Source organism: Neolamprologus brichardi, chromosome 23 (genome assembly GCF_056152115.1).
Source record: "Neolamprologus brichardi isolate AB-2024 chromosome 23, ASM5615211v1, whole genome shotgun sequence".
NCBI classification, from domain to species: domain Eukaryota; kingdom Metazoa; phylum Chordata; class Actinopteri; order Cichliformes; family Cichlidae; genus Neolamprologus; species Neolamprologus brichardi.
Genome location: NC_142125.1, coordinates 37903519 through 37915667, shown reverse-complemented (window position 1 = coordinate 37915667; position 12149 = coordinate 37903519). Strand labels below are relative to the sequence as shown.

Here is a 12149-nt window from a genome sequence, read left to right as displayed (position 1 = left end):
AGGGGGGGTTAGTTACACTCGCAGTAGCACAGGAACAGAGCCAGAGGGAGAGACAGAGAAAGAAAGCCAGGGACAACAACATCACATTAGAAAGGTATAGTAATCATCCGCAACTATTTTCAGTTGCCGATGACAAAGGATTCAGAAAGTTTATTCATGCAGGCCCATATGACAGAGAATGTGCATCTTCTTTTTGTTTTCATATTTTCATTTATATTTAATTGTGTTGTGGTTTGCAGTGTTTTGTGTTGTTTCACTTTACATTTGTTTAAAAGGAAAAAGCTGAACATTTAAACAGTTAAAAGTTGAACTGTGACTAGTTGGTTTTTGTATTATATGATTTATTTAATACATTTTATGTGGAGTGAATAAATAAAAGTATATTTACGGTGGCCCCTAGAGACAAAGCAGCACGTACAAACTCCAAAACACGTAAACACTACAAAACACATAAAAACTCAGAAGCACGTAAAAACTCCAAAACACGTACAAAACACAACAGAAGTGCTCCAGGATGCTAGGTTGAGCTTTTGTTACCTAGTGGCTACACAAGCCAGCATGTACCAACGACCGGATTTGGTGTGTGGTAGTAACAGGTAAATGAACATTTTTTAAAATTATTTGAATATATATGAGTGCTTGCGTATAAATACACAAACAATACACATATGCTTTCAATTGTGTAATTTAAGTGATCTAGGTAGCTCTGTTTTGAAGTTTGTACGTGCTTTTTGGAGTTTGTACGTGTTTTGTCTCTAGGGGCCACTGTATATATTTATATATAAACATAAATAAATAAAACCACTTTTTTTTACATTAGTAATTCCTTTTGTGCATAATTTTATATTATCGTTAATAATAAATTAATTAAAGCAAAAAAACAACCTGAAGAGCCGGTTCGGAGCCGAAAGAGTCGGTTTTTTTTAGTGGGTCGAGCTGAAAGAGCCGGTTCGCTAAAAAGAGCCGGAAATCCCATCACTAGTTCGGAGTCCTCCCAGTTCTTCTTCTTCTTGTCAAATTTTCCTGGCGAAACCGTGGAGTAACGCTACCACCTGGCACAGAGTGTGGACGGTAATGTCACTGAACACACACAGACACACAAAAACAAATAAAACAAAAGAAAAAAACCCTTTTAAATCAAATTAGTTTGTCTTAAAAACAATGTATTAGAAATTGTACACGGACCGCTAGCTTTTAAATCAGGTCCAGTATCATTTTCATCTTGATAAGGATCAGTAGTTTCTTCTTCTCCACTGCCTGGAGCAAATTTAGCTTCACACCTTTGCCATTGCAGTGTACTGCAATTCATACATTAAAAAGCAAGAATAGTTAATACATTACTTTCAATTAGTGCACCTGTTTTAAGGTGGACCCTTGAGGTATCAAACCTGCGACAAAGGCTCAATACTGTTAGTTAAAGAACAATTTGCAGCCAAAGACATAAGAGCAGAAACAAGGACACGGTCAGTCTTAAACACAGCATCAAGCAACTGAGGCAGCATTATTCAGTGCAGACACTCGGAAAAAGAAATCACACTGCCACTCCAAACACGTGAACAAACACTTTAACAAACTTAAAGCTTATGCATACAAACCTTTATTTTAGTGTAAAGACTCGACAGAGACACAGAGGCATTCCAGTTCAAGAGTGCAGCTATAAAAGCACACGAAGCATCTATGAAATGCATGTCATTATTTTTCATTTACACTATCAGTTAATAAGGCAAATACGTATTTGTGACATAGGTTACTATAAAAGCAGGCTGGGGAGAATCCACACTTGATATGAGTGTAACACTGCTTACTTATGTGAAATCATCATCAGTGAATGCTGGCAAAACAGAAACTACCTTGGTATTATAACAAACGGCTTGACATTGGCCACACATCCACACTTGCAGGTTTCTTTTTGCTATCTTCACACCGATGTCTCTCTTTCTCGCCTGGCTCTTCTCTCACTCTTTGTGCTTTTGTCATCCAACAGGTCGGTGTAACACTGAAGCAGGGTTCAGTTATCTATATCACCTATCCACCCATATCAATTGCATTATTCAAGCTGAGTATCAGGCTTCTACTGCTGGCGGTCGACATAAGCAGTCCTTTTCACTTTTTTCTTACCTTTTTAAATTCATTTTTATTATTATTTATGTCTTTTTGAAGAGAGATCTGGCCACGAAGGCAGCTGAAATAGCAACATATGTAACATCACAGGTTTATCAAGGTATTTAAGTAGCCATAAAAGACTGGATTGATTATAATGTAGGTGCAAACTTTAGTCATGAAGATACTTGCAAAGCAAGTCATTTCTTTATTTTATATATAACCCTTAATAATAATAATAATAATAAATTTTACAAATATAAGCAAAGAAATTACATATAAAAGAGTTTTTGGCACAACATCATCTCCAATAGATAGTTTCCCTGAATATGTAGCATTAGAGGAAAATGAAAAATAATACAAAAATACGTTATTGTTCCGACTATTAGTAAAGTTATTTTTAGGGGTGCTAAGATGAAATTTAGGGATGCTTGAGCACCTCTGAAAAGGGTCTAAACTCACCAATGTCCACCACAGACACAGTTTCCTGTATGGTGTCTTACTATTATAAAGAAATTCAGTGTATCCAGGTCCGAGTTGTAAGGTTTCGGCACTTTAATATCCCATAAGTAAAACATGCACAGAATTAACACCAGACCGTCCCTATTACCAATAAATTCACATATTACACGACTTACCATAGATATAAAAATTCAGATTGTAAACTCATTATGATGCAGTTTTGCATCCATGGACTAAGTCAAATAATAGTTTGTTAAATGCATCAGTGATGTGAGATACCATCACATTAACATTTCTTCAAAATCTAAACTGGACAGGATGTTGTTTTAATGTAAAGACAGAAAAAGGATGGAAATAATGCCATTTATTGCTCATGATTACATGATAAAACAGTATTTCCAAAACATGTAACTATGAACAACACCTTTCGTGAGGTAGATATAAGACAGCAAATAACTTATTTAAAATTGTATGGCTGTACTTAGATCTATGGACGTTTAATTTCTAGACATTCTTTTTCATGCAGATATTTTGACTTGCTAACTGAGCACAAGCGCAGATCGATAACTTGGCCCCATTACATCCACATACCGAGTGGAAACATCTGTCGTGAGAAATGTCTGTGGTCTTTCTGCCAATGGAAGGCTGGACTGTACAACTTGAGGCATGAATCAGTATGTCTAAAGATAACTGAATGATCAAAAACAATCAACAAACCCTGACACAACAATGCTATTATCAAAGAAAATGAAAAAATATATATATTTTTGTCAGTATCACACAGAAAATGATGATGAATGGCCATTATTTTACTACCATAAACATGGAGATTTATATTTATGCACTATCAGCTCCTCTCTCCTGCTTTAATAATGTACAAATACATACAGCTCAAAATTCAGCTAACAAAACTTTAAATAACAAAAAATCCCTGATGACATTAACACCATTCTATTGCTCCACAGCAGAAGCAGAAATATACAATGCCCATAGCTTCTTTCTCATTAACAATAAAAACGAATAAGCTGGTTTTTCATGAAACTTGGTAGAGAGGTGGAGGAAAGACGGGAAACCCACCACATTTTATTCAAAGGGGACCCATTATGCTTTTCTTGCACCTCCATATTTGTATTCTAAGACTCTAATAGCTCCAATAGTCCAACTCTTTAGTCTAACTTTTCTCTGACTGGCTGCCCAGCAGGTGGAGCAGGTGGGTGGGGTTTCAGTGCTGACTGTGAGAGTTGTGTGACTGAGATAATTAGGGATTTCCCCTCTCTTTGACATCATAGAGAGTCACAAGAAGAAAAAAAAAAAGTCTCAAATTGTGAATTTGAGCAGTCTGCAACCTGGACATCTGGCTCACGGGAATAATTATACATAAACTGATCTTTTTGGATCTTTGGTGGTCTTTAAATGAGCATCTGCACATGTAACAGTACATCTATGAGAGAAAAAGCACAGCAGGTCCCCATTATGTTTAGTTTGTGAGCACATAGTATCATCTGTGTCTTCTCCTGTGCTAATTCTTTTTAGTTTTAGATCTTTTGTTAACTCCTGGCATCAAAACCGTGGCTAGAATCACAACTATTGGATATAAAGTCTAAAAGGTGTGAATACCTCTTCAGTTTCATTAGGCACCCTGACCTGTCATTGCACATTCACTTTAGAAAATCTAGCAATAAATAACCCTTTCACCTTGCCGAGTGTTCAAAGCATTTAAAATCACACATTGCCTTTTTACAACCATAACAAAGAATACAAAAAGATTTTTCTTAAAGCAAATACATTCAGTGCCCGTGGTGTCCTGAGGAGGTCGATGGTGGCTGCAGTTTCTCAGACTGGCGATCTTTGGTTTCAGTGTCTGATGATGAATCTGAGTCCTGAGCCTGTTGTTGTTTCAACCACATGTCTGCATACAAACCTCCTTTTTGTAGCAATTCCTCGTGTCTAGGATGGAGAGAAGATCATGCATTTCAGACTCTACAGGCATCCGTTAGCATGTTAAATGTTCATGTTAAAAGTTCATGAGATTGCGATTAGAAAAATCGACAGATGAAAACAAAGTGGAGATATTTGGCCATAATGCACAGCACCACATTTTGCAAAAAGCAATATTGGCAAAAGACCTCATAACAACTGTCAGCACTATAGCAGTGATGACTTGGGCTTGTTTTGCAGCCACATGACCTCAGTACCTTGGGCATGAATTACATGGTCATGGAAAACTTTTCTTTTTCCAGGGTAGAATGATGGACGGCATACATTTTCAGTGACTCCAAATCACAACAATTGGGTGCAGAAGTTTGAATTTATTTTGAATTTCCTTTAATCCACTCGGCAGAAAATTTATAAAAACGTCCCCACTAATATTTAGTTTAATACCCATTAGCAAGTTGCGCCGTGATCAGATATTTTTGGTAGCCATCACCAAGCTTCTGGCATTATTCTGGCAGGACACATGACGACCCATCTTGAGAGAACGGGTAGAGTTTATTTAAATTAGGTGGGTTTCCTGGTACAGACCTGGGAAGACCATTTCAGAAGTTTAGAAGAGCAGTGTATCAGCTCTGAAGCATGGTGGTGATAGCATCATGCTCTGGATTTGCTTTGCTGCTAGTGGTAGACGGAATAATGAAGCAGGAGGACTACCTCCAAATTCTTCAACTTTGCGTTAAATGAACAGACAGACAGGACACAATTTGATGTTCCAGCAGAACAATGATCCCAAGCACACATCACTGTTTTTTTAATGGATAAAGCAAGCAAACATTAAGCTTTTGAAATGGCCTTTCCAAAGTTCTGACCTCAGCCCAACTGAAAATTTATAGACTATCAGGGCTCTAGACTAACTTTTTGCCACGGTTGCACCAGGCACACCAGCACAAAAGTTATGTGCACCCACTGGTACGACCAAGAATTTTATTTAGTCGCACCATTGAAAAATTTGGTCACATTTGCAACCAAATTGGCCGCACTCTAGAGCCCTGACTATGCTTAAAAGTTGTAACAAAACGAAACATCAAACATCACATCGGCCTCCTCTGACGACCTGTTTGCTGCTGCCTGCTGCTGAAAGGCAGTGGGGAGAGGGGACACCTGGGCAGTGTATTTATCGAAGCATATAATGTGTTTTCTGGATACACTGTGCTGTTTCAGCGTTCAGAGACTGATGGCTACATGTCAGAGCAGTGGCTATAAATTTCAGACGGATCAGGCGTTAACTTAACAAAAAAGTTATCAATAGTTCTTTTTATCTTTTCTTATTACCCACAGATACATCCACTTCCGTCGGGCCTAGGCTGCTCACTAGAGCTGGGTATCATCACTGATTTCTATAATCCATTCAATTCCGGATTCACGAGGTCCCGATTCAATTCGAGTCAATTTTGCCTCAGACAGTCAGAAATATTATAACTCTGATCATATGTGAGACTTCATCAGAGGTGTGAGCATCACAGCAGATGCCTTTGCGTCAAAGTAACTGAGAATAAAACACAGAAAAACATGAAGGAGATTTTCCTGGCCTGGATTTTTATAGCAGATAACCTTAATTAGCCAAATTTTAAAAAATTTTAATTTCTTCAGACTTGAACAACAGAAATTAGGCTTTCTTGGCCGAGGACATTTAAGTTAAAAAAAAAAGCGCTGCAAACAATGGTAGACTGGTGGGTAATAAGCGAATGAATAATGCTGAAAACATGCTGGTTCAGTGAATTTTGGTTGGCGAGAGACAAAGCCTGCAGCTCAGAATCGAACAAAAAAAAGACGTAAACACAAAGCGCGGACCCGCCGACGCATCAGAATCAGTGAGCTGTCGGCTTTCAGCCCCAACGGCGCGTCCGTGTACGTGCCGTCGGGTGAGAAAGCCGAGAAACAGAAAGCTGATTCTGATGCGTCGGGTCCATACTCTGTGTTTACGTCTTTTTGTGGAATCTGTTTACCTGCTCTTATTTACTGTTTCAGCTGTTTGGTGGTTGTTGAAATAGTTTTGAGAGCTTTAACCTGAGATTCTGGCGTTTCTGGCAAAATACATTTATATTTAAAAGTTGAATCAGGATTTAATGAATCGATATCGCTTTATTCAAGCTACTCACCTCCCTCTTCCACCTGCACTTTCAAACGTACACACAAAGGACTATGGGACAACTATAGGACCACGGTCAATCATAGAGGTCCCGCTCCTGACTATCTCTGATTGGGACACACGATAGGGGCATGATGTCTGTCAGTCGTTGACAACACGGAGACTTTCAGAGTTGCCGGGACTTTTTTTTTTTTTTTTTTACTGGAACAGCTGGTCGCACCGGTGTGACCAAGGATTTTATTTAGTTGCACCATTGAAAAATTGGTCGCACACTAGAGCCCTGACTATGCTTAAAAGTTGTAACAAAATGAAACAGTTTCAATGATATCGACCAATTCTGCCAAGAAGACAGTGAGCAAAAATCAAGCCAGAATAATGCCCGAAGCTTGTTGATGGCTAGCCCCAAATTATCATGACATTAATGCTCATGATGACCCTCCGTAAACTTTTCACAGATTCCTATAAATGCTTTATTTTTCACAACTGTATGTGTTATGGCAGGAGTTTCATTCAAAACAATCAGGCACACTTACCGTCCTCGCTCAGCAATCCGCCCTTCATTGACAACCAGGATCTGGTCTGCTCCAATGATGGTGGACAACCTATTACAGTGCAATAACGGACCCACAAGTCATCGATGAAATAAATGAAGATGGATAAATTCACTTAAAAAAACCTGACAGTACATGAATTTATAATTTAATTAATTTACCTGTGAGCTACAACCACTGTAGTACGATTGGCACAGACTTTGGCCAGAGAGGCCTGGATGTTGCGTTCTGTCTGTGTGTCCAGGGCAGATGTGGCCTACAGAGAGATAATATTAGAAAACTGCAACTAACAGCAATGAGTTTACACTCGAGATGACAGTTCAGTCACATACCTCATCCAGCAGGATGATTTGTGGTGCTTTGAGGATAGTTCTGGCGATAGCCACCCTCTGCTTCTCTCCTCCACTCAGCTTCAGTCCTCTTTCCCCCACCTGGGTATCATAACCTGCCCGGCAGAAACACAGGAAGAGGCTGAAAAACCTTCTTGCAATATAGAAGAGACTGCAGTTACATAGTGATCGTCACTAACTACACTTCAGAACATTTTAAAAATATGGCTAACTTCAGAAATATACATTTAAAAGATATAAACTTAGATTCAATTTAAACACCCACAATTTTATTAAAAGTATGGAAAACAAATCTTTGAAGTCACAATGCTGAATAAACTGAGGGATTAACGTGCACGTTACCATCCGGGAAGGTCATGATTTTGTCATGGATATCAGCAGCGAGTGCAGCCTCCTCCACCTCCTGGTCATTAGCAGTGGTGCGACCGTAGCGAATGTTCTCCCGGATGGTGTCGTTAAACAGGACGGTATCCTGGGGAACCACGCCGATATGAGATCGCAGAGACGTTTGTTTCACCTAAAGAAAGATGATGAAGATAAAGTAATAAGAAGTCTAGACTGTGCGATTATAGTAATAACAAAGACTTTATGACTTCTGCAATAAGAGAATTGGCTGATTTGTGTTTTACTGGATTAATGACTTCATTATAATGTAGATTTCATATACAGCTGTCGACTGGATGACTGGAAGTTTCAAATGTTTCTCACACAGTAGCTCTGGTGCCAAACCTCTTACCTTTGATATATCCTGGCCATCAATGCGAATGCAGCCTCCCTGAACATCATAGAAACGGAAAAGCAGTCGAATGATTGTGCTTTTCCCAGATCCCGACGGCCCAACCTGAAGGTATGTTAATAATCCGTAATGTTAGTAACACCTTAACTGCTCAATGTAATGCTGGAACGCAGGAAACATCTCGCCTCAGACTCACCAGTGCAACTGTCTGTCCTGGAAGAACTGTGAAGGACACATCCCTGAGAATCTCCTTGCTGTAAAACAGTAAAGAAATTTATAAGAGCCATGCAAGAACTCATTGAGACTGAAGTTTTAATAAAAGAAATCAACGCAAAAATAAACCAACCCATTTGTGTAGCTGAAGTAAACGTTTTCAAACTCCACTTTCCCCAGTTTAAAGAGAAAGCTTCCTGCATTTACTTCATCCTTCACCTGCATCAGGCAACATATAAAGACCATAAAAAACTCAAAACACATTAAAAAAAAAACCCACTGATATCACCGCTGCAAATATTTACCCATCTATAAACATACCTCTTGATCTTCTTCAAAAAGTTGGAACATGTTTTCCATGTCAATAAAGGAAGTCTGGATCATTCTGCAGGGAAAGAAGAGAAATCAACAGTTGGCAAAAGGAACAGGAGTCAAACAGAGTTTTGGTAAAAGCAATACATAATCTCTATATTTTTTTTTACCTGTAGTATGTCCCAAACCAGTTGAGTGGGGTGTACAGCTGGATGATGTAGGTACCGAAGAGAACATAATCTCCAACCTGAGGTTAGAATTGTTTTTATGAGACTTATAATAATATAATAACAGCAATAATAACATAATTGCATAGTTTTGGAAATGTGGAGATGCATAATGCAAACCATTATTACAAAGTCAATACCCGAAACGTTCCCTCTGTGACAAAGTATGCACAGAGCAAGGAACCAGCCAGCAGTCCTGCTCCAATGATGGCGTTCTGTGTTTGATTGAGTAACGCCAGAGATGCCTGGGTTTTATACTCCGATTCCTACAACGGGAGAAGGAAACAACAATTAAATATATGACTCCATTCCTGAGACCACTAAATTAAACATTTTTCTCTACTCTCTGTGATCCGTGTCTCAGTTTTAGTTTTGGTGAAATACAGGAACAAAAATCTACATGCAAACCCAATAATAGTTGGTTAAATGTCTCTTAGCAAGTTATTTTGCTTATTTTGGAGCCATGATTTAGTGACATAACACCCAACGATGTCCAAGAATTTAGAGGTAGTCCTCAGCAGCAGAATATTATGGATTGTCTAAATATTGTTTCAGGAAAATCAAAGCAGCAAAATCACACAAAAAACACTGAACTCCAACATCCAGTTATTTCATTTTGTCTTTGCTTTGAAATCAAACCTGACATAAATTTGCTTCCACTCAGCATCTTAATGCTAAAAGCTATCTCAAAGGTAGCAATAACTAGAAAGACTGTAGGAGAGCAGGTTTATTCTAACTCCTGTTAAAGTAAACAAAGACCAGCTTAGGAAAAAAAAAACAGCAGGGGAAGCCGTGGAATACCAAAACCGGTTGATAAATGCACTTACCTGATATTTTAAGATTGCACCCTCAAACCGGCCGACCTCATAGTTCTCTGCATTGTAGTATTTTACCTTTGGAACCAGAAAAAACAAATTGTATTTTAAAGTGCATTTTAAGATGAAAGAATAATAAAAAGAAAAGTAAACTTCTTTATGAACCACAAACTTATTTAATGTACCGTCTCAAAGTTTAACAAGGAGTCCACAGCCCTGGACTTGGCAGCGTTATCCATCTGATTCATTTCTCGCCTGTACTTGGTTCTCCATTCAGTGATGATGATCGTCAAGGCTGGCAAACATTTGAATAAGGAATTACTACACAGTCAAAGAGGATCTGAAATCTATCTTAGCCAATGCTGAAGTACAGAAATGTTTTGCACACTTGAAGTTTATTTTTCATTATTAAACTGGGTCAAAGTGAAGCTAGTTGAGCTTCAACAGGCATAACTTACTGAGGTAGAAGGTCATGCAGATGAAGACAATAAGGCCAAACCAGGCATTGAAAAAAGTGCTGAAGTAGATGATGGCGATGATAATATCAGCAATGGTTGGAAAGATGCTGAACACTATGTAGCTGTGGAAAAACAACAATAACTGAGTTTAATTTTTCTTCAGAGTCTAACATGAGAGGAGCATTTAAGTATAACAAACAAACACAACAGATTCATTATTTGAGTTATTACTAATTGTTAATAATTATTGTGATCCTGTTTGATGCCATCTTACCTGAGCAAGCCATTAATGGAAGCTGTGCCACGATCAATACTTCTCAGTACTTCACCAGTTTTGCGACCCAGATGCCAGCGCAGAGAGAGGGAGTGCAGGTGGCCAAACAGATTGACTTGAACCAGTCGATTGGTGTACTGCTGCACGCGGATCCAGACGAAAGAGCGCATGTTACTGACAAATCCAGAGGAACCTGAGAAGAAGAGAGGTTGGTGGTCAAAATAATGGAGCAGCCTTAATGCTAGTGAGGCATGTGAGGCTGATGCTCATTGTGCAGCTCTCTGTGGTACTACAATGTTCACTGGGCATCCGTGAAGTAAGTCCTACCTGCTCCTCCACCCTGCAAGAACTTAAGCAGGACATAAATACACACTGTAACGGCTACAGTGTGCCAGCTGCTGCCATCAGTCAGTTCATTCACTGAAAAAAGGACACAGACATCAAGGAGAATGAGACAAAATGAGGCTTTCAAGCTGTGGTGAAAAAAAATCAATGAATAAATAAAAAGTATTATGAGATTTTAATCTGACTGCAACAATGTCACTGCAGTACAATCAGTGTCAGTGACTGAACATTTGAGTCTATAGTGCATGATGATGAAGGCACATCACTCACCGATATTCTTGTAGTAAATGGGTACAAAGACGTTAATAGCCCTCTCCACTCCCAGCAGCCCCAAACAGAAGAGGACCAGCAGCTGGAGAAACTTGTTGCCTTGCGGCCACATGTAGGGAACAAGCAGACGGACCTTCTTCCAAAAACCCTTCCAGGTGGACTGGTTCTCCTCTGATCTTCCCAACAGGCTCTGACCCAGAAAAAGATATGAAACCATTAAAAAAGCATTAATAGAGTATATAAGCAAAGCTGCTCGTGTGTTTTAATGTACAGTGGAAGTGCTGCAAGTGCCCTGTCACTACCTGTCTACCGTTTTCTACGTCACGCTCATCTTCATTTATCAGTAGCATGTAAGGTCTCCTTGGCAACCCTGGAGCTTTGAGACCGATGAAGAAGAGCAGCCCAGTGCTAATGTAGCGCATCATCCACAGGAACAACTGCACCTGAAGTTTTCATAGATGTTTACACACACATCAGCATGGATACAAAACAGCGTTTAACACAATGGTAACACAATGCTAATAACACAGTAATGTGAATAAGCTGAAAACTGTTTTATTGAACAGTTACCATATATCTAAGTAGTTTACTATTATAATATAATTTACTATTAAAATGGCACTTTCATAATGTTGACTTTATGGATGCAGTTGTTTTTATTTCTGTAATGCTTATGTGCTGTTACAGCAGGAAGCATTAGCTGGTAGTCAGTCCTTACGTCAACCATGCAGTTGAACCATCCACAGAAATGCACTTTATAGTTGAAATAGCACAAATGTAACTATGAAATACTAAAATAAAAGATGAATTCAAATTTAAATGAAATTCCCCATTAGGTTTAGCTTATGTGTAATGATTCAAACACAGAAAGTTACTACGAAAATGTATATCTCTGAGAATAATATAGCTAAAGTATGAGAAAATTAACAAACTACTTCCTGTGTTGTACAAA

The 12149-nt window shown here is 38.7% G+C and overlaps 1 protein-coding gene across 1 annotated transcript; it reads right to left on the bottom strand.

Annotated features, from left to right (window-relative positions):
- Nucleotides 1-2357: 2357 nt before the first annotated feature.
- Nucleotides 2358-11658, bottom strand: LOC102799080 (ATP-binding cassette sub-family B member 6-like). The gene is made up of 18 exons (XM_087835807.1): nt 11500-11658; nt 11198-11387; nt 10910-11002; nt 10583-10775; nt 10309-10430; nt 10036-10145; nt 9863-9928; nt 9176-9301; nt 8979-9055; nt 8818-8881; nt 8630-8715; nt 8480-8537; nt 8284-8388; nt 7890-8064; nt 7530-7642; nt 7359-7453; nt 7180-7248; nt 2358-4509 (listed from the first exon to the last, which is right to left on the bottom strand). The coding sequence occupies exons 1-18, from the start codon at nt 11620-11622 to the stop codon at nt 4350-4352; spliced, it is 2025 nt and encodes a 674-aa protein (XP_087691933.1). The 5' UTR covers nt 11623-11658; the 3' UTR covers nt 2358-4349.
- Nucleotides 11659-12149: the final 491 nt, after the last annotated feature.

Coding starts and splice junctions, on each gene's coding strand:
- LOC102799080 (XM_087835807.1), bottom strand. CDS start 11,622: ATGATGCGCTACATTAGCACTGGGCTGCTCTTCTTCATCGGTCTCAAA. Junction 10,146..10,308: donor CTGCATGACCTTCTACCTCA/GTAAGTTATGCC, acceptor AATGTTTGCCAG/CCTTGACGATCATCATCACT. Junction 8,389..8,479: donor CAGGACAGACAGTTGCACTG/GTGAGTCTGAGG, acceptor ACATACCTTCAG/GTTGGGCCGTCGGGATCTGG.